The 22,745-nt window shown below is 44.0% G+C and overlaps 1 protein-coding gene across 4 annotated transcripts in view; it reads right to left on the bottom strand.

The window, feature by feature from the left end:
- Positions 1 to 22,745, bottom strand: part of tmem104 (transmembrane protein 104) — an 87,655-nt gene that overhangs the window by 58,395 nt on the left and 6,515 nt on the right. For 2 of the 4 annotated variants that reach the window (XM_033044426.1, XM_033044424.1), the window contains exons 2-4: positions 10,710 to 10,797; positions 8,451 to 8,572; positions 609 to 693 (exon numbers count right to left, since the gene is read on the bottom strand). In XM_033044426.1, coding sequence (XP_032900317.1) covers positions 609 to 693; positions 8,451 to 8,572; positions 10,710 to 10,754 — 252 coding nt within the window. In that variant the 5' untranslated portion in view covers positions 10,755 to 10,797. Of the gene's footprint in view, positions 1 to 608; positions 694 to 8,450; positions 8,573 to 10,709; positions 10,800 to 15,208; positions 15,353 to 22,745 lie in introns of those variants that run through there. The other 2 variants (XM_033044425.1, XM_033044427.1) reach the window with 2 other exon arrangements.

Here is a 22,745-nt window from a genome sequence, read left to right as displayed (position 1 = left end):
TATCAGTCAGGCCTTCTCACGTCATATATTAGTATCACCTGGATATTGGAATACATTTTGTTTTAAGCTAGAAAGGCACGCATTGTCAATGTACATAACATTGTAGCTGACTAGAAAATGTTCTGCAAAGATGGAATTTATCGTAGGAGACCAGAAAGACATCAGATCCATATTGGCAGGATTCTGGAGACAGATATGCATGCAACTCTAGAGGGGACAGAGAAATACCACCACTTAGAGTAGACTGGAGCTGAACAAGCTACAGAGTGACAAGCCTGTATAAATTGTTACTCAAGGGAGAGCTCAATTACTCCGAATTTTGTTGAGCTGAGTTCACATAAAATGGAGAACGGAAATCAACAATCTTAGTTTCAAAATTTGTGTTGCAGACTAATCATGAAGAGCATGCGTCCTCTAATTACCTACACGAGGCTGGGGCAGGAATTGGGTGAAGCATAGGCTTTATGCTCCACCCAAGTTTTGTCTCCATTTACTTCAACAAAAATTAAAATTGGGTCAAATGTAAAAGGAGCATTCCATTCAATCCCCGTTTCTGAACACTAGGTTAAAGATGACCATCACAATTCAACAGCATTCTCTGTACTTACTATTCGCTGCCTCTCCTCTGCTTCCAGCGTACGATGTGCATTTGCTGCTGCCATGGCCTCAATAACAAACGTTGTCGTCATATAACTGCAGGGAGAAAGAATGTTCAAGGTTCATCAGGCTTAATGCAAAGGACTCCAAATAAACCATCAGCCTAATGCAATACTTTATGAACAAACTGCACAAATGCAGTACATTTATTCCTTAATAGAACACATGGTAATGACTACTTCCCAGCACTGAGGCAGAGTCAATTGACAAACTGGGGTAAACCTAGAACAGCATATGAACAGGCGTCTAGACCCACAATGTCCTCTGCTGAACATGATGTCAAGTTAAACTCATCTACGCTGCCTGCATGCTAAAAGTAATTGAAATATAACAAACATTCTAGAAATACTCAGATCAACCAGCATCTATGGAGGAGGAAACAGTTAATGTTTTTAGGTCAATAACCATGAGACCTGATCAAGCATCATGGAATGTTGGGCTCAGAGCTTCACCAGGGGCATCTGGTAGTACAAGTCAGCACTGTGGACTGGCAGCATCTGCTCAGAGACTCAACAGATGCCAGAATCCTACAGCCACTCATCACTCGCAACTCCGAGCAGCAACACTGTCGATCATTACCCAGTCCTCACAGGGAGACTTGCCATGCATGTTGAGCCACAGGGAAATTCATTTCTACAAAACCACCAGTGGGTTCCCAGCGCAGCAGCAATGTCAGTAACACATCTTGATAGATAATGCTACACGACCCCATTAACACTCTTGTTCCTGGCAACTTACCCTGAGCATCGGGTATTAGCACACTTAGCTTCTGCAGGAGGCAAATGGTACCCACAGTACAAATGGGTACTTCTCACTTATTTCATAATTTCTCATGTCACAATGCCATCAGTTTTATAACTTAGTAGTTCAATCAATATTCTAAGATAAATGTGCAGATAATTACATTCCAAGTAACTGTACTATAGAATGAATGCATTTATTGACAATCATTTTCTGTCTCTTCTCTTTTGAATAACTTTAGATATCATTCACCTTCTACTTACACCTACTCCAGATGTATGTTCTTGGTTCTCCAAAATATTCTAAATGGAATTGATATGTTTCTTCACCAGGAAACCATCTCAGCCTGCACTCCTTGTGCCACCCAGCTACTTCTGGATCCCACTAAACACAGGCCTTCCCTTAGTTCTCACCAGCCCTCCCTCGTCCTCACAACTTAAAGCTAATTTCATTTCAGTCCTTTTAGTTCTGATGAAAGGTTAATGACCTGAAACATTACCTGCCTCTCTTCACAGATGCGTCCTGATCTGTTGATTATTTCCAACATTGCATTTTTAAAATCAGAAAAATTTAATGCTGCTCCATCAAGCATCATTAAATCTTTAAAATGAAAGATTTGATTGTCTGACATCCATAGTTGTTTGGCACACAGCGATATTTGAGTGCAGGTATCACAATGATTTTTCTGTTAGGCAGACCTATACTGGATGCCAATGCTTAACCCACCGATCCCAGGCAAACGAGCCAGATTAGCAGACTCTACCAGTTCACATGTGGAGTAATTTTATGCCAAGGGACGGCATTACATTGAATAATTCAAAAGAAACTTCTTGTCGATTTTTGACATCAGATTAGAGAGTTTACCATTACTGCAGTCCCCTCTTACTCCTTTACGCAGGTAATTAAAAGAAGAGGAGGAGCAGGGGGAACAAATGAAAGGTCTAATAATTAGAATCTAGGAGAGATAATAGCATAGATATAGGACAATGCCTAACAATTATTGCAGCAAACATAGAAACATAGAAAATAGGTGCAGGAGTAGGCCATTCGGCCCTTCGAGCCTGCATCACCATTCAATATGATCATGGCTGATCAAAAGGGAAAAAGAGGATCATGCTCCAAACATTATGCAAGGGCAGACGTGAGTGTTTGCCGCCAGGAAAGAGGAAACTGGTTGCCAGGTCTAACAGATTCTAAAATCTTTCAGAGCCCAACTTGTATAAAGGGGCAACAGAAAATCAATCAAGGCTATTAATCAAACTTAAATAGCCATAATGGGTCAGAGAAAAATGTTTTTGCCACCAAATATCTGGACATTTGTAGAAAGATTGCACAGCAGTGGCATTCCGGTTGTCTCACAACTCCAAAGACCCAGGTTTGATACTGACCTCTGCTGCAATCTATGTGGAATAGGCACATTCTCTCCGTGACTAAGTGGATTTCCCTTGGGTACACTGGCTTTCTCCCACATGCTAAATAAATACTGGTTGGTAGATTAATCGGCTGCTGTAAATCTCCGCTGCAGTAGGTGGGTGATGAGAATATTAGAAGAGGTTTGGAAATTAATTGCGATGCGAGAAGGAAAATGGGATTAGTGCCGACCGGATGCACGATGGTCAACATGGACGAGCTTAGCCGAAGTGCCCATTTCTGCGCTGTATGATTATGGCTCCAAGCCACACACGATGGTCTATGCAGCAAACACATTGTTTTACGATGGTTTTGACCGCTCAAATGGACAAGAAATGGATTGTAATTCATTGACGGTTAATTGTGTTATTCACAGTACCAGTAGTGCAAATAAACTTTCAAAACCAATTCATATCTCCGGGAACCCAGATGGATTCAGTAATTCAGTATGCAATGCTGAATCTTCATAATTGATTAAGCTTCTTTCACAGATTCATGCTTAGTGAATACATTTACCTGCAGTTAAGCAATACTGGCTTCCTACAGATTAGCTGCACTCCACAAGAAAGCTGGCAAGGAGCAACATTGCTGTGAGGAAGACTGATGCGTGATAGTGACTGTGTTCTTGCTTATTGATTCATTGGAGGAGTTTACATGGTTTGGAGAAGAATCTGGTGACAAGGCATTTGGGTATGCATGCCTTCAAGGCATTGAGTAGAAGAGCTGTTGCATCTGTTCAATATACTGTTGAACCACACAAAGCATTGTGCACTGAGCACATAAGAGATTCACCAGGATGTTATCTGGAGGGTTGTAGTTATAAATAGAAATTTGACAGGGTGGGTTTATTCTCACTGGAATTTAAGAGACTGAAGGTTTACAAAATTAAGGGCATTGAAAATGATGGATTTTTTTCCTCAGGGAAAGGAGTTTAGAACTCAAAAGCACAGGTTTAAGGTAGGAGGTGAGAAAATTAAAGGAGATTGGAGGGGCAAGTTTATCCACACATAGTGGGGTGGGTATCTGGAATGGTCAAAGATAGCGAAGACACATACAAGGAAAGGAGCAGAGGTAATGCAAGCCAAAAAGCGGGCAAATGGGATGAATGTAGATAGGCACTGTGGTCAGCATGGACAAGGTGGGCCAAGGGCCCCTTTCTAGGCTGTACTTTTCCACAATTCTCTGACATTACAAGTATTTGCAACAAAGCTGAGAATGTTACGAGAATACATAGATTTAAAAAAATCAGTATTTTGTTTGAGTTGATAAAGGAAAGACCATCTCTGGTTAGCATAATATTCAGAGAGCAGTAATTTTCAGTGATCAAAGATGGGAAATGGTAGATTTTATGCAGACTTGGAGCCTAGAATACTTTTGACTCTAAATGGCTGAAGCAAAGATCGTTACAGAGATGAGCAAACAAGGTGGTCATGTTAAATTTGGATTATTCCAGCAAGCAGATGGAGCAGTTCAATCAACCAAAATATTGCTTGTAGTTTAAAACTCAATGGTTCAATCGCCAACTGGCACTTAAAGAACCTAAGAATGTGTGACACATGGCCAAACCATCACCATGGAGTTTAATGTATCTACATATTGGCCCTGTACAGAGAGAGGATCAGTGTTACTTCACTGTACTTGTGGACACAATTATTCTCCCCTATAACTCTTACTCTATTTATTTTAGTCAGGGAAACTTGCATTAGGATTTAGTCGAGTTTTTCTTTAGTTCATGATCATAACATTTGGAACTCTCTGCAATCTAACTTGCTTCCATTTAAAATGCAGATAACAGCTTGCAAAATGTTAAAGGCAGCGTTCAGTTACCAAACGCTGTACTGCCATCCCCTGGTGAACACCTATTCCTGCATCTACAAAAGCATCTTCAAGTAACTGAGAAAAAGATCATATTTGTAATTAAGGAACAATTTAAAATGGACATTTCTTCCTGAGATGAATACTTTCCAGCTTTCTATTATGTACAGCCCAGGAATTAAGCATTTACTCAACATAGTTCATCTCTGAAATTAAACTGACTAAAAAAGTATCTGTATCAGCTTGTCACAGCCACTAACCTTAGACTATCTGGAATACTGGAAGGCTAGTCAAGGAAAACATGTAAAAGATACAGAGTGTAACAACTCTAGGATCATTACTTGTTTCTCATCTACATATTCAGAAATACATATAAAGTTGGTCTGATACTGAACAACAGTCAGAGAACTACAGAAAGAACAACTGGGCAGAACCATTTCAACAATCTCCACTCCTAATCTCTCACACCTTTTGTTTTCATCTCTGGCCTTTGTCCAACAATCTGTCTATCACTTTCCTCCAATTCATTGCTTCATATTTTATTCCTGCGTGATCTTTGTCAATCTCTCATTTATTTAACCTCAATCCTTTAGGTTGCTTTTTAATACATTTATCCACTTTGAGACCAGGACATTGCTCTAAGACAGGCACAATGCCTATCCAGAACTGCCCTCAAGAGGGCAATAGTGAGCCGCCATAGAGCCTCTGTTGTCCTGTTGGTGAAGTTACACTAAAGAAGGGTCCTTACCCGAAACATCACCAATTCATGTCCTCCAGAGATGCTGCCTGACCCGCTGAGTTACTCCAGCATTTTCTGACCATTTATATGGCTAGCCTTAATTCCTGGTGAATGGTGATCCCGGCATGATATGGTGGAGGCTTGCCATGGGTGGGTAAACTCTTCATTTTAAGAGTTACTCATTGCCCCAGTAGCTTTGAGTCATGAACGTTCTGTGCAATCAATCAGCATGTGCCGTAATGTTAACCAGGTCTTGCTGCATGCAGGCAGGGGCTGCCTCTTTAGCTGAGAAATTGCTAATGGAATTAAACAGTTCACTAATGACAAGTCAGTGGAGAAGCAATTATATATGGTTGGCCTAGGACACTGCCCTAATGCAATGTCCTGCAACGACGATCTGTGATTGGTTGGTCTTCAACAACCGACTACCACCCTCCTTTGTGAATGATATGACCCCAACCATCAGGATCCATTGATACTTATTCCTCTACACATGCTCGCTGATCCATAGATTAATCGAGTTACACAGCACAGAATCGGGTCAATTTGCCTATATATGTTAATCTTTTTTGTCTGCGTTTGGCCTACCCTCTAAACCTTTCCTATCCACGTACCTGTCCAAATATCTCTTAAACTGCAATTGTACCTGCCTCTACCACCTCATTCCATATATCCACCAACCTCTGAGGACAAACATACCTCATTTAGATATTTCCCCCATCACCTTAAACCTATACCATCCAAATTTAGACACACCTTCCCAAGAAAAAGACTGTCTGCCCTATCTATGCCCCTTATGATTTTATAAGCCTCAGGTTACTCCTCAGCCTACTTCGCTCCTGGGAAAATAGTCAAGGCCTGTCCAGTCTCTCCTTACAACACAAGCCCTCCAGTCCAGGCAACATTCCTGCAAATGTTTTCTGCACCCTCTCTAACTTTAAATCACATAATTCTTATTTGATGGAGAGCAGAATTATTGGCCTTAACAACAATTTGTAAACATTATAACATGACATCCCAACTCTCATACTCAATGCCTTAGGTGCTTGCTTACGATATACTTTCTTCACCATGCTGTCTGCGTCACCATGTTCAGGGAACGATGTACTTGAAACCAAGGGTCTTGCTGTTCATTAACATTCCCAGGGCATTGTCATTCAATGTGCATGACCTGGCCTGGTTTAATATCACATGGCACTCTTCCCCCCCCCCCCCCCCCCCCCCCCCCCCTCCCGTCAAAGGAATAAAACAAGTAAAATTCCATCTGCCATTCCTTCGCCCACTTTCTTGGTTGATCTAGATCCTACTCAATGTAGACCTCAGACAAGATTCTTCACTGTCCACCATCCCACCAATTTTGATGTTATCAGCAAACGTACTGATATGCCACCAACAATCTCATCCAAATGATTATATATGACAAACTTTAGAAGGTTGTCTCGGGTCTAGATCCAGCAGGATATAGAACAACTAGGAGAGTGGGCAAAGAAATGGCAGATGGAGTTTAATTCTGGGGTAGAGAGGAGAGGGCAGGGAAGTACAAAGTTGTGCATTTTGGGTGGTTAAAGCAGGCCAGGGGTCACACAATGAATAACAGGGCCTTGTTATTGAGCAGTAAGACCCTTGTTATAAATACATAGATCCCAAAATATTGCGATACAGGCAGAGTGATGAAGGGTACGATACACTTGCCATCATCCTGGATAATAAAGGACCCAGTACCAATCCTTGTGGCACCCCACCGTTTTCCAGTTTGAAATGCCGATTCATTTCTCAGTACTAGCTCCAAATTCATAGTGGTTTTGTTTGAAAACAAGGTTAGAAAAGAAATACAATAGCATTGCAAAGGGTGTGTTCCCTGTTATCCTTTCTCCACCTCAGTTTATCTGGAGGTGGTTATAGTCTCTAATGGTTACGTCCTGCACTCATATCACGTACTTGCACATATGGTTTACCCTCATATTATTTCCTGTATTGTGGGATTTATATTCTACAACAGTAGCACAAAAGATCCCTTACTATTTACATAAATCTATAATCGACTCCAGGATTCATTCTACTTTTGCCCTTTCTCAAAATAGTGCCGGTTCCATATCACCCTCTTCCTCACCAAATCAGTTTGTTATAATTTCCACTATTTATTGCCTGTGCTCTTCATTCCATAACCAAGTTTCAGTTATTCAAGTCACATTAAAATGATTTCTTCCAGTGCTTCATTTTACTTTGAATACAGGCAGCTTAATTTATCTCCAGCAACTTTCCTTTTTAGCATCTGGCTTTATTAACAATTCAAAAGATTATTATAAGATCTGTCAATTTAGTGCAACTATAATCTCATTTAAACAATAGAAGACCAATAATTTCATCAACTAAAATTAGTTAATGGATCTCATCTGCATGTTCTCACCGAAAAATGTGCAAATTGTTTTTATTGATTCTCAATTATGAGATGATGAGAAATTGAATACAAAGGAATCTAATTATCAGCATAATAAGCAGTTTATTTAATTGAAACTAGGAAAAGTTCCAAACTTGAACTAAAGCATGCAAAATCTAAAAGATGATGCTTGGCCACTATTCCCCCTCAAAAAAATCCTACCCCTTCGGGCTATTAGTCATTGAGAGATGCAGCATTGAAACGGGCCGTTTGGCCCATCAAGTCCATGCTGACCATCCTCCTCCCATTTACACCGATCTAATCCAACTTTATTCACTTCGTATTGTTATCAACTCTCCCCAGATACTACACTACACCAACACACTTGGGCCATTTTACAGCAGCCAATTAACCTTCTAACCTGTACATCGTTGGTATGTGGGGGGGGGGGGGGGAGGGTGACCAGAGTAAGTCATGCAAGGAAACCCACACAGACACAGGGAGAATAGCAAACTACACACAGACAACACCAAGATCAGGGTTGATCTCAGTTTTCTTGCACTGTGAGGAGGTGGCTCTACCAGCTATGTAACTGGGCCGCCCCCTTATTGTTACACCTCTGACGTGTATCGTTGCCATAACAGTTGGTTTCAGACAACAAGTGCTCAGCACTCTTCCTGTTGCTGTTCAGTATCGCAATTGCATAAATACCTCATAAATGCCAAGAAGATAATGAGGGCAAGGCTCACAGCCCAGCCAGAACCAGCAAAGGCCTGTGGCATTGTCAGCGCTCCTGTCCCAACAATCAAGTTAAACATATAAACGAGGCCCACCTAAAAAAATGAAGCAGAAAACACATTAATGACACTTTTACCACACCTTCCCATTTTCCTGTTACCTCTACAGATCGTTGACTCAATTCACAATCCAAGACACAAGCAGCATTTCAAGGCAGAGGATTTAACTAACTGAAAACATGCCATGCCAATCAGCAGGTCGTTAAAATTTGTTCTTACATTTATACACAGAATGTTAATGTGGGCAAAAGATAATGGGATGCTTCATCCTGATTTCTTTTGAAGTGATGGTGGTGAGCCAGCTGTGGTCCCTGTTTGAGTACATTCCCGCAGGAGCTTCAGGAATTCGACAGAGGAACAATGATAAATGGTGCAGTCAGCATTGGTCTCTTAAACACGAGGTTTGGAATATTGTGCTTTGGGTAGATTTGGAAATTATTTGTCGGAAGGAACTGCAGATGCTGGTTTAAACCGAAGAGACACAAAAAGCTGGAGTAATTCAGCAGGACTGGCAGCATCTCTGGAGAGAAGGAATGGGTGATGTTTCAGGTCGAGACCCCTCTTCAGAAATAATTTCTGCTCCCTAGATGCTGCCTCACCCGCTGAGTTTCTCCAGCATTTTTGTCTATCTTTGATTTTCCAGTATCTGCAGTTCCTTCTTGAACATTCAGAAATAATTTACCTGTTTAAACACCGCCACAACCATGGATCATCAAGTATTGAAGTGCAATGAAGTGCAGTCGTTACTGTAATGTCAGAAAGTTACCCGAGATAGTTATCAGATAATCTGCCTTACTTCCTTGGGTTGAGGCATAAATATTCCTTCAATGGTGTCTGGGGACCTTTAACAATTACCCGAGAATAGAAGTGGGATTGAATGCAGGTCTCATCTTAGTCATCGCTCCCCTGGCAGTGTGGCATTCTATCAGCGCTACAGGAGTATCAGCTGAGATTATGTGCTCAAGTGTCTTGAGTAGGAGTTCTACTATACGAGGCCAAATAATATGTTTCTAACTAAACAACAATTGATACCTTGACTCAGTCCCGACAATTGCACTGTTCCCTGTCGGGATCGGGGTTGTCAATAGGCCGGGAGGAGTGAGTATGAGTATTTGAGCCACCGCCTTCAGGACAGAGCCTAGGCAATGGTCCGTAGGTACACCATGTTCGTGAGTGCCCGTAACTAGGGGCCAGTGCTGTGGGTGGCGTCCTCCAAGGGGCCGGATTTATGTGAACACGTGATTTGATGCCTGCCATCTGGGGCGGGGTCCATGTGTACACGTGATAGATGTGGCCCGCCATCCTCTCTGACATGCGTCCTGGACCCTATGCAGAACAAGGTTGCCGACCCCTGGTTTAACACATTACATTTGCACAAAATCCTTGAAACTATTACAAATACGTTATGCATAGGGGTTGCAAATTATCCCGCCGGCTATGGGAGTAAGATCGTCCCATCAATGGAAGGTTAGAGGCCCCTGACCGCTGGAGGACAAAAAGGTTGAACTTTATTTTTTCGCCTTTCATCACAGTGAGGAATGTGGAGTTGTCACTGTGGTGGATGTTCATGTTAAAATGTATTTTGCGTGTTCTGTTGCTTTTTATTGGTATGATTGATGGCAAATCAAATTCCTCGTATGTTGCAAAACATACTTGGCTAATAAAGTATGATTATGATTTGAACGTTATTCAACTTCCCAATAAGGACTTTAACAAAGAAACAATACACCTATAATTGTTAACTCTCTTTTCAAAAACTTCACAGCTCCTTCCTCTCCAGCAGCTCTCATGTATGCACTGTGGAATAGACAGGATCAGATGGAACCACACATGTGTTGAGCAACCTGGCACCTTCATGACTACATATTTCAGAGATAAAGTTCAAATATGAACAATGAAAGTCTAACTTGCAGTAATATTATTCTAGGTAAACTACACTATGATAGTGCAAAGAAAACAAAGAACAGAGAGCAACCATCGCATTGCAAAGTCCATAGTGCTTCAGTGCTGAGGTAGGGTTGAGCAGTGTGGTTAAAGGGAAGAAGCTGTTCTTGAACCTTATTCCTGATCGTAGCAGTGAGAATAGAATGTGGCCTGCGTAGTTGATGTTATTCCCCAATACCCAGCTCCTTGAGTACACATTAATATTACTAACTCAACAGTAAATACTCACATATGGAGAGTACAACTCCCCCGTATCTGTAATCCCACCCGGCATCTTTAGTTCTTCGAACAGCGACGTCGAACAATAAGAGACGGATCTGCAATTAATTAAAGTTTTGCAATTAAAAGTAGTTACATTATTTATCTATATAACTAAAAGTCTCATTTTGACCACTTCCTCTGTGCGTTGTATATTGATTTTAGAAAAAACACTACGCTATGAATTTTGGCCATCTTACTCAGTCTTCCTCCGCTGAGGCAGCCCCGAGGATTTTTCCGATCGATGAAAATTAAAAAGTTATGAATGTTTAAAAAATCTTAAGATCAGCTGATTGGTCCTCTTGCCTGTCAATCACCATGATGAAGGTAACGTCCCTTCCGGGGGGGGGGGGGGGGGGGGGGGGGCAGGATTATAGAACCACGGATGCCTGGACGCGAGTCAGTTACTCTGGAAGATTGCGAGATAGAGGCCACAACTGTGATTCGAAGCTGTGAATCAACTGAACTGTGAGTCTGCAATGTACTTGCAATAAATGATTTTTAGCCCTTAATGAAAATGAAATGAGTTGTTTGTCCTGCCCTGTGCTTGAAACTGCAATGGAAATGAAATGAAAATGCAATGTTGTTTCGCCTGCCCTGTGCTTAAAACCAGGGCTGCCAACTCTCACGCTTTGAGCGTGAGAATCACGCATTTCAGCCAATTCTCACGCTGAATTCAGTCCCTGCACAGCAAGGATCCTATAGCGGAGCTGTGAGTGACGTCGCGTCTCGTCTCTCTTGGTCGGATGTGCAGCCGCCGGGTGTCAGCGCCTCTGTGCGCCGGCTGCGAGCGCTGCGCTGTCGGCCACTACTGCAGCCTCGCTCCCTCCCTCCTGCCCTTCAACTCACACGGCAGCGTCAATCCACGCTACACCGTGCCCGCCAGACTCCCCATTGGGCGGCTGGAGAAAGAGAGGGAGGAGAGAAAGAGAGGGAAAGAAAAAAAGGGAGGGATGGAGGCAAAGAGAGATGGGGGAGGGAATGTAGAGGGGAAGGAGAAAGGGGAGAAAGAGGGAGGGTGAGGAAAGAGACGGAGGGGGAGGAAAGAGGGGGGGGAGGAGGAAAGAGGGAGGGATGGGGAGAGAAAAGAGGGAGGGATGGGGAGGAGGGAGAGAAAAGAGGGAGTGGGGAGGAAAGAGGGAGTGGGGAGGAAAGAGGGAGGATGGAGGGAGGGAGGGGGAAGGAAAGGTGTGTGTGTGTCTCCGTGTGTGTGTGTGTGTGTGTGCCTCCGTGTGTGTTTCCCTTTGTGTGTGTCTCCCTGTGTGTGTGCGCGTGTCTCTGTGTGTGCGCGTGTGTGAGAGAGAGTGTGTGTTTGTGTGTGTGTGTGTGTGTGTGTGTGTGTGTGTGTGTGTGTGTGTGTGTGTGTGTATGGTCACATCCTGGACTTAGACAGGGTTGCCAAATTTTACGCTTTGAGGGTGAGAGTCACGCATTTCAGCCAATTCTCACGCTGATGACAGAATTCTCACGCTGACTTCAGTCCCTGCACAGTTTGTCTTTTTGCGCCACATCACAGCGATCTGTGGTCTGGGGAAGTGGGTCAGTTGGCGGCTGTGAGTGACGCCGCGTCTCTTCTCTTCTTTCTTGGTTGGATGTGCAGCCGCCGACAACATGAAGCAGCCGGAGATAGAACTAACCAGGCGAATCAGTTGTAAAACATGGGGGGGAACCACAATGAGGCCAAACATCTAGGACAGAGTTTGGCAACCAACGGCACACGGGCCGAATCCGGCCCGTAACCCGAAAAAACGCGTTTCTTTTTCAATTCGTTTTCGCGGGGTCGGGGCAGGCGAGCTGACCTGAGAACTGCAGCCAGTCCCTGGGACGCGAGCTGATGTGGGAATTTGATCATTATGGACAAATTGGGCCAGCCATGTACATGTTGTATAACTCTGACTCTATGCAGATCTGAATGGGCTTAGAATTACCATTTAAGCAAAATTACATCCACTTTCCCCATTTTGATTCTTGAGATGAATATCCCTTTGCTCTGTTAACAGTGTTAAAGCACTTATGAGGTAGAGTCAGGAAAGGGAACATGATATTTTTTTTAAAGTTTGCTTTAATTTGTTCGTTGATTGTTTGTTGACTGCCATAATTTCTGAAATGGTCTTAAAGTAACTTAACTGTTATAAAGCAAGTTGGACATGTGCGTTATCCAACTAAGGGCAGAAATCAGAATCATGTGTTCATCTTTAGTCACGTGACATCATAATAAAGTGATTTTTGTCCAAACAATTGGAACTTGCATAAAATGTTTGCATTATTAGCAGGACTGCCAACTCCCACGCATTGAGCGTGAGACTCACGCATTGAGCGTGAGACGCACGCATTGAGCGTGAGACGCATTTCACAAAATTCTCACGCTCTCACGCTGATCACAAAATTTGTCACGCTCAAATATCTGCAGGAAGTTGTTTTAGAGGTAAGTAAAAACCATGAGGGGATTATAAGGTGAATGCATCGTCTCTTTCCCGGGATATGTGATTCAAGCACTAGAGTGCATTGGTTTAAAGCAGGGCTGCCAAACTACCGGCCCGCCGGATGATTTTGGGGAAAAAAAGTAGTTTAGTTTCTCCCATGTGATAGGTGAGACACGGCAGTGGTCCCAGCACCAACCCCCCTCCCCCTTCCCCCCTGAGGCACAGCACACACCTCCCACCCTCACCTCCGGCGGCTCTATGTCCGTCGGCCGCTCTGTCCACACCCCATGGAGTTTTAACCTCGGCCCGGAGCCAGGAGCAGACCGGCTGAGTGGGGGCGTCGGTGCCGCCTCCGGAGCCACGGGGATGAATCTCAGGCTAAGGCTCCGCTCCAATGCCCGATACCCGGGTCATTGACCCTCACCTCCCCCGGACCCCCGGGTCACTGACCCGCAGCTCCCACGGACCCCAGCAGGACAAAGAGCACCTGGGCCGGCCCACATTCCCTGGAGGGGGGGGGGGGGGGGGGGGGGGGGGAGGGAAACGCTCCTCGGGCATCGCCAATTCTACGCTCACTCCGGATGTTGTCGCCGCTTCACTGACTCCGAACTGACACTGACACACTCTCATACACACACTGGCACACACAAGGTTTAAAGGGATATGGGCCAAATGGGGATAAATGGGACTAGTTTAGATGGGGCATCTTGATCTGCATGAACAAGTTGGGATGAAGGGCCTGTTTCCATGCTGCAAGACTATGACACATTGTCGAAAGGGTGCAATTGCTCCGGAGAGGATCCAGGGCTGGAATTTTTTTTTCATTTTGAAGAAAGATTTGATAACTGGTATTGTATTCTCTGCAGCAACGGAGGTGAAGAAAAAACTTTGTTGAGGTGAATAATATTATGAGAAGAGGACCTGTTTTGCTTAACAAATAGTGTAGGAAGGAATTTCAAATGCTGGTTTAAACTGAAGATAGACACTAAAAACTTGAAAAACTCAGCAGGACAGACAGCATCTCCGGAGAGAATGGGTAATGTTTTGGGTCGAGACCTTCAGCCTGAAGAGGTTAAAAACCAGCCATAAAACACAATGACTGGACATGTGCGTTATCCAACTAAGGGCAGAAATCAGAATCATGTGTTCATCTTTATTCACGTGACACCATAATAAATATATTACAGAAAAAATAATTTAATGGGGTGGCACGGTGGCAGAGTTGCTGTCTTACTACCACATGGGTTTTTTCTGGATATTCCGGTTTCTTTCATATCCGAAAGAAGTGCAGGTTTGTAGGTTAATTGGCTTCTGTAAAATGTCCCTGGCGTGATGGATGGAATTGGTGTATGATAGATTGCTGGTCGGTGTGGACTTGGTGGGCTGAAGGGCCTGTTTCCATATATCTTAATTTCATTTAACCATATATGATTGAATATGTGGCATTATTTTCGTCTTGTTTCTATATTCAAGGGGCAAGGTTGATTGATTTATTTGTGCTTGGAGGTGGAATATTGCGTTGGGGGACATGGGACACAACAGGTCCCACTTAAATTATTCTTAAATCAACAAGGTTTCACAAGGTACACAAAATTGCTGGAGGAACTCACAAGGGAAAGGGAAGGAGAGGGAAAGCAAGGGCTAGTTGAAGTTAGAGAAGTCAATGTTCACACCACTGGGGTGTAAGCTACCCAAGCGAAATATGAGGTGCTGTTCCTTCAATTTGCGTTGGGCCTCACTCTGACAATGGAGGAGGCCCAGGACAGAAAGGTCAGGTTGGGAATGGAAAGGGGAGTTAAAGTGCTGAGCAACTGGGAGATCAGGTAGGTTAAGGCGGACTGAGCGGCGGTGTTCAGTGAATTAGGTTGCCCCCCCTTCCACTCTTTTCAACACCTCTGATCCATCTTCAGGAATATTGCACTGGCATGACTGAACTTTCTGATATTATTTTATAGGATGAGAGGGTGTTATTGGTAAGGCCTGCATTTATTGACCACTTCCAATTCCCTTGATGAAGGAAAGACAATATTTCAGGATAGTGTGATACCTGCAAGGGTAAATTGAGGTCATGTTACCCCTTTGCACCTGCTCCCCTCATTCTTCTGACTAGCAATTGCTAGTTTGGGAGGTCCCAAAAATGACAGCAAAGGCACAGGCAATTGGATCACAAGTTTATGTAGGAATATAATACAATATCACTGCTGATAATGGCTTTCAGCAGCTCAGTGCCCAGTTTGGAGTTGCCAGAGAGTTTTGAATCCATCCTATTTATACAATGGCACCACACAGATAGAGGTTTTTCTGAATATGAAGGCAAGATTTGGCGATACCTATACTATCATGGGCAGATGGAATAGCACACACAGTATCAAACAAGTTTATCCCTTTTCGATTTTCAAAATGTCTGCTGTGGTCTGGACCCAATATTCTTTTAGGACCTACTTGCCTGAACACAGAGCAACTCAACCAAAGGTTGCTCTTACTTACTTCACTTTGGGAGATTTCCCAAGGAAATATCACGACTATCCATCTTTCCCAACCCACTAATACAACGCTCTTCTCCTCACTTTCTAAATGTTCCTCTAGCCTTCCGAAGGTCTTTACAACACAGACTACCGATTAAAGTTGTCTTTAGGCTGCTAGAAAGCATGTGGTTTAAATGTTCCTGATTGCAGGAAAGTTAACCCCATCTCTCAAATTGTTGGAGGAAAGAACTGCAGATGCTGGTTTAAACTGAAGATAGACACAAAATGCTGGAGTAACTCAGTGGAACAGGCAGCATCTCTGGATAGGAATAGGTGACGATTTGGGTCGAGAAAAAGGGCCTCGACCCGAAACGTCACCCATTCCTTCTATCCAGAGATGCCGCCTGTCCAGCTGAGTTACTCCAGCATCTTGTGTCCCTCAAAAGTGTTGTCTAATAGTAAAGCCTCTTGGCCGAGGCGGTCACCTATCCAGAGATGTCACCCACATTTCCCTCAAATATACTGGTTTAGAAAGGACTTTATTATCACCTGAGGGTCACATGGAGTCTATGTCACATAATGCAAAAGAAAACGTTCTTTGTTTTAATTTTATCCAATAAGTGAGTTTGGTATTCCGACTGCGCATGCCCAGGTCATAGGTCACAAGTGAAAAACATTCTCGGCAGCCGTGCTACGGCATGGACATAGACCTGGGCCTCCTCTGCAGCCAGGATCAATCCCGGGTCTCCGGCGCTGCAATCGCTGCCAAACCACAACTGGACCATCCCCGTCCCCTCCTGAGTGCCCCCCCACCCCACCCCCAACGGGGGGCGCCCAGAAATGTCGGGAGTCAGACGGGAGCGGCACCCACAGGAAGCGCAGAGAGACAGCGCTATATCCAGCTCAACTCTGCCTGTTGACCTACCAGCCATACCTGGACTTACGGGAATGACGGCCCAGGGTTACAGCCAGTGCGGAAAAGCAGGGCTAACTCCACGGCTCCGGGCTGGTGTCCCGTCAGTCCAGGGAGGGCTGTAGGTTAACCCGGCGAGACAGGCAGAGTTGAGCTGGATTTAAATGAGATGAAGATTAATATATCAGAGTGATGGCAAGAGCAGAGTATGGAGGAGAAAAGGAACTGCCCAAGATCCAAAGCATACCACCTCATCTGTGAAACACGGTGGTGGGGGTGTTATGGCCTGGGCATGTATGGCTGCTGAAGGTACTGGCTCACTTATCTTCATTGATGATACAACTGCTGATTGTAGATGCATAATGAATTCTGAAGTGTTATCACACATCCTATCTGCTCAAGTTCAAACAAATGCCTCAAAACACATTGGCCGGCGGTTTATTCTACAGCAAGACAATGATCACAAACATACTGCTAAAGCAACAAAGTTGTTTATCAAAGCTAAAAATGGTCAATTCTTGAGTGGCCAAGTCAATCACCCGATCTGAACCCAAATGAGCATGCCTTTTATATGCTGAAGAGAAAACTGAGAGGGACTAGCCCCCAATACAAGCATAAGCTAAAGATGGCTGCAATACAGGCCTGGCAGAGCATCACCAGAGAAGACATCCAGTATAACCATATAACAATTACAGCACGGAAACAGGCCATCTCGACCCTTCTAGTCCGTGCCGAACACATAATCTCCCCTAGTCCCATATACCTGCGCTCAGACCATAACCCTCCATTCCTTTCCCATCCATATAACTATCCAATTTATTTTTAAATGATAAAAACGAACCTGCCTCCACCACCTTCACTGGAAGCTCATTCCACACAGCTACCACTCTCTGAGTAAAGAAGTTCCCCCTCATGTTACCCCTAAACTTCAGTCCCTTAATTCTCAAGTCATGTCCCCTTGTTTGAATCTTCCCTACTCTCAGTGGGAAAAGCTTTTCCACGTCAACTGTCTATCCCTCTCATCATTTTAAAAACCTCTATCAAGTCCCCCCTTAACCTTCTGCGCTCCAAAGAATAAAGCCCTAACTTGTTCAACCTTTCTCTGTAACTTAGTTGCTGAAACCCAGGCAACATTCTAGTAAATCTCCTCTGTACTCTCTCTATTTTGTTGACATCCTTCCTATAATTAGGCGACCAAAATTGTACACCATACTCCAGAATTGGCCTCACCAATGCCTTGTACAATTTTAACATTACATCCCAACTTCTATACTCAATGCTCTGATTTATAAAGGCCAGCACACCAAAAGCTTTCTTTACCACCCTATCTACATGAGATTCCACTTTCAGGGAACTGTGCACAGTTATTCCCAGATCCCTCTGTTCACCTACATTCTTCAATTCCCTACCATTTACCATGTACGTCCTATTTTGATTTGTCCTGCCAAGATGTAGCACCTCACACTTATCAGCATTAAACTCCATCTGCCATCTTTCAGCCCACTCTTCCAACTGGCATAAATCTCTCTGTAGACTTTGAAACACTACTTCATTACCCGCAACCCCACCTATCTTAGTATCATCTGCATACTTACTAATCCAATTTACCACACCATCGTCCAGATCATTGATGTACATGACAAACAACAGTGGACCCAACACAGATCCCTGTGGCACCCCACTCGTCACTGGCCTCCAACCTGACAAACAACCATCCACCATTACTCTCTGGCATCTCCCATTCAGCCACTGTTGAATCCATCTTGCTACTCCACCATTAATACCCAACCATTAAACCTTCTTAACCAACCTTCCATGAGGAACCTTGTCAAAGGCCTTACTGAAGTCCATATACACAACATCCACTGCTTTACCCTCATCAATTTCCCGAGTAACATCTTCAAAAAATTCAAGAAGATTAGTTAAACATGACCTTCCAGGCACAAATCCATGTTGACTGTTCCTAATCAGACCCTGTTTATCCAGATGCTTATATATATTATCTCTAAGTATTCTTTCCATTAATTTGCCCACCACTGATGTCAAACTAACAGGTCTATAATTGCTAGGTTTACTCTTAGACCCCTTTTTAAACAATGGAACAACATGCGCAGTACGCCAATCCTCCGGCACTATTCCCGTTTCTAATGACATTTGAAATATTTCTGCCATAGCCCCTGCTATTTCTACACTAACTTCCCTCAATGTCCTAGGGAATATCCTGTCCGGACCTGGAGACTTATCCACTTTTATATTTCTCAAAAGTGTCAGTACTTCCTCTTCTTTGATCCTCATAGTTTCCATAGCTACTCTACTTGTTTCCCTTACCTCACATAATTCAATATCCTTCTCCTTGGTGAATACCGAAGAAAAGAAACTGTTCAATATCTTCCCCATCTCTTTTGGCTCTGCAGATAGTTGGCCACTCTGACTCTCTAATGGACCAATTTTATCCCTCGTTATCCTTTTGCTATTAATATAGCGGTAGAAACCCTTCGGATTTACTTTTACCTTACTTGCCAAAGCAACCTCATATCTTCTTTTAGCTTTTCTAATTTCTTTCTTAAGATTCTTTTTACATTCTTTATACTCCTCAAGCACCTCATTTACTCCATGCTGCCTATAATTATTGTAGATCTCCCTCTTTTTCCGAACCAAGTGTCCAATTTCCCTTGAAAACCATGGCTCTTTACAATTTTTACGATTTCCTTTCAACCGAACAGGGACATAAAGATTCTGTACTCTTAAAATTTCACCTTTAAATGTACTCCATTTCTCTTCCACATCTTTCCCATAAAACAAACTGTCCCAATTTACTCCTTTTAAATCCTTTCGCATCTCCTCAAAGTTAGCCTTTCTCCAATCAAAAATCTCAACCCTATGTCCAGTTTTGTCCCTCTCCATAATTATATTGAAACTAATGGTATTGTGATAACTGGACCCGAACTGTTCCCCAACGCATACCTCTGCCACCTGACCCATCTCATTTCCTAACAGGAGGTCCAGTACCGCCCCTTCTCTAGTAGGTACTTCTATGTATTGTTGCAAAAAACTATCCTGCACACATTTTACAAACTCCAACCCATCCAGCCCATTTACAGAATGTGTTTCCCAGTCTATGTGTGGAAAATTGAAATCTCCCACAATCACTACCTTGTGCTTACTACTAATATCTGCAATCTCCTTACATATTTGCTCTTCCAATTCTCGCTCCCCATTTGGCGGTCTATAATACACCCCTATAAGTGTTGCTACCCCTTTCCCATTTCTCAGTTCCACCCAAATAGCCTCCCTAGACGAGCCCTCTAATCTATCCTGCCAAAGCACTGCTGTAATATTTTCCCTGATAAGCAATGCAACACCTCCACCTCTTGCCCCTCCAATTCTATCACACCTGAAGCAACAAAATCCTGGAATATTTAGTTTCCAATCACAGCCCTCCTGCAACCATGTTTCACTGATCGCCACAACATCATACTTCCAGGTGTCAATCCAGGCTCTAAGTTCATCCACTTTTCTTACAATGCTCCTAGCATTAAAATATACACATTTAAGAAACCCACCCTCTCTTATTCTCTGATTATTTTCTTTTTCTTCTCTCTCCCCTACATTTTGGGTCAGGGTGCTACCATTCTCTGCCCCCTGCTTCACACACTGACTCCTAGCTTTCCCAATTTGAGTCCCTCCCCCCAACCATACTAGTTTAAAGTCTCCCCAGTAGCCTTTGCAAATCTCCCCGCCAGGATATTGGTCCCCCTTGAGTTCAAGTGCAACCCGTCCTTTCTGTACAGGTCGCACCTTCCCCAAAAGAGGTCCCAATGATCCAGAAACTTGAATCCATACCCACTGCACCAGTCCCTCATCCACGCATTTATCCTCCACCTCGCTCCATTCCTACTCTCACTGTCGCGTGGCACAGGCAGTAATCCTGAGATTGTTACCTTTCCAGTCCTTCTCCTTAACTCTCTACCTAACTCCCTAAATTCTTCTTTCAGGACCTCTTCTCTTTTTTTACCTATGTCGTTGGTACCTATATGCACCACAACCTCAGGCTCCTCTCCCTCCCATTTCAGGATTTCTTGGACACGTTCAGACACATCCCTGACCCTGGCACCAGGGAGGCAAACTACCATCCGGGACTCCTGTCTGCGTCCACAGAATCGCCTATCCGACCCCCTGACTATAGAGTCCCCTATTACAATTGCCCTCCCGTTCTTTTCCTTACCCTTCTGAGCAACCGGACCGGTCTTTGTGCCAGAGGCCCGGCCGCTGTCGCTGCCCCCAGGTAGGCTGTCTCCCCCACCCTTACTCAAGCATGAGTACTTATTTTCAAGGTGTACAGCCACCGGGGTACTCACCAGTCCCTGCCTCTGCCCGTTGCCCTTCCTAACTGTGACCCAGTACCCCGGTGATGTCCATGAATCGCAGACTTCAAGCCGTCATTGCATGCATAGAATATGCAACAAAATACTAAAGATGACTACTGTCATTTACATGACATTGCTGTGTCCCAAACATTATGGTGTCCTGAAATGGGGGGACTATGTATAAACACTGCTGTAATTTCTACATGGTGAAACCAAAATGTATAAAAATGGCCTTTATTAAAATCTGACAATGTGCACTTTAATCGCATATATGATTATTATAAATCCAACATTGTGGAGTACAGAGTCAAATAAATAAATGATGGGTCTTTATCCCAAACATTATGGAGGGCACTGTGACTATTATCCAGAAAAACTATGCTATAAAACCAAGGCGTAGATGGATTATAATTTTAGTTGCTCAATTTCAGGGAGAGAATAGATACAAAAGTAAATGGATCCAAAGGATGGGATAAAAGCAAATGTTGAAAATTGTAGATCTGGCAAGTTAGCTTACCATCAGCAAATACGAAAAACAAACCTTGCTCCTCTGACCTGAAACAATAATTTAGTTGGTTAATCACTAAAGTACTGCGTGAATTGTTCAACATTACCAAGTATTTCAAAGTTGCTCCATATTATTTTTCTTTGAATCACTGATGTAAAAAAACACACCCACTTACAAGCTGCATGTGGCTGTAACTATGCAGAACTGACATTTGTAATAAATGTAGTTCCTCTATTGCATCAACTGATCATGTGAATGCACTGGGGCAGATTGTTCTGCCCAGAGTCACAGCCTGTACTCGGCTTCTTGGAATGCAGAAGAATGAATGAGCGGATTCTTCCCAATTGAGCAGCGACTCTGCTTAAGATTGCCTGCTGCTGAGGTCATGCCTCCAAAGTCCTCGGAGCGCAAATGCCAACAAAACATGAAGTTTAATAACTCAAACACTTGGCCTTTTCCACAAACTGTTAGGTGCAGCCAGATGCAATGGCGCTGATCATTTGAGATCGAGTTCAGTAGCTCACTGTGCCAGCATCTGACTTTCGGGACATTTTAGAAGTCTGTGGTGAGGATGGGGATGTTGGGAGGAATGGTCAGTGTTTCAGCACTGATGCTTGCATCGGCACTTTCCAGCCCCGGCTGCTGAATTGTCCAAAGATTCTCACTGACACAGCACGTGATCAAAAAGGAAACCAAGGTTTGAGCACAATCTTGTGGTTCTTCTTCTTGCGTTTGAGGCAGCAGAAGTTACGTAATGCCCTCCAGGCGCTGTAGCCAGTTCAATGTGCAGTTGTCGAGGGCCGTGAAGTCTACCCCTCTACCAGGAGGGCGGAGGACAGCGCAGTCAAAAATGACGTGCTGCTCTGTTTGCTGGTCCGCTCCACAAACTCAGGCTGCTGATGAACGCAGCCCCCAGCGATGTATGCTGGCATTGAATCGGCCGACCCCTGTACAGAGCCAGTTCAGGGCGGCCAACTGTTTGCGGGGCAGGTCCGAGCCGGGTGGGGTTGTGGTGTTCGGTGCAACAGTGAAATGTGAGATCGCAAAGTCTGTTCCCAGCTGGTTCTCCATGCTCCCAGTGTGTTGAAACAGGGAGCCACAGAGGGTCGCTGCGTGATGGGAAAAGGGGCGATGAGATGACAGGCTTTAAGGTCCCAGTTGCTGTGAGTCTTGGGCGAGGTGGTGCAAAGGATGTTTGCCGTCCGATGGGGCCTTGCACACCAGTCTTTGTGAAGTACTCTCTGCGAAGCTTGGCGGGTGCTATTCCTGCAAGCACCGGCTGAAGATCTGTCGGAGTAGGGCGTAGGCAGCCGGTGACGATCCGCATTGTG

This window comes from Amblyraja radiata, chromosome 26, assembly GCF_010909765.2.
Source record: "Amblyraja radiata isolate CabotCenter1 chromosome 26, sAmbRad1.1.pri, whole genome shotgun sequence".
NCBI lineage: Eukaryota > Metazoa > Chordata > Chondrichthyes > Rajiformes > Rajidae > Amblyraja > Amblyraja radiata.
Note: the sequence above shows the minus strand (reverse complement) of the source record. Positions and strands in the feature narration are given on the sequence as shown.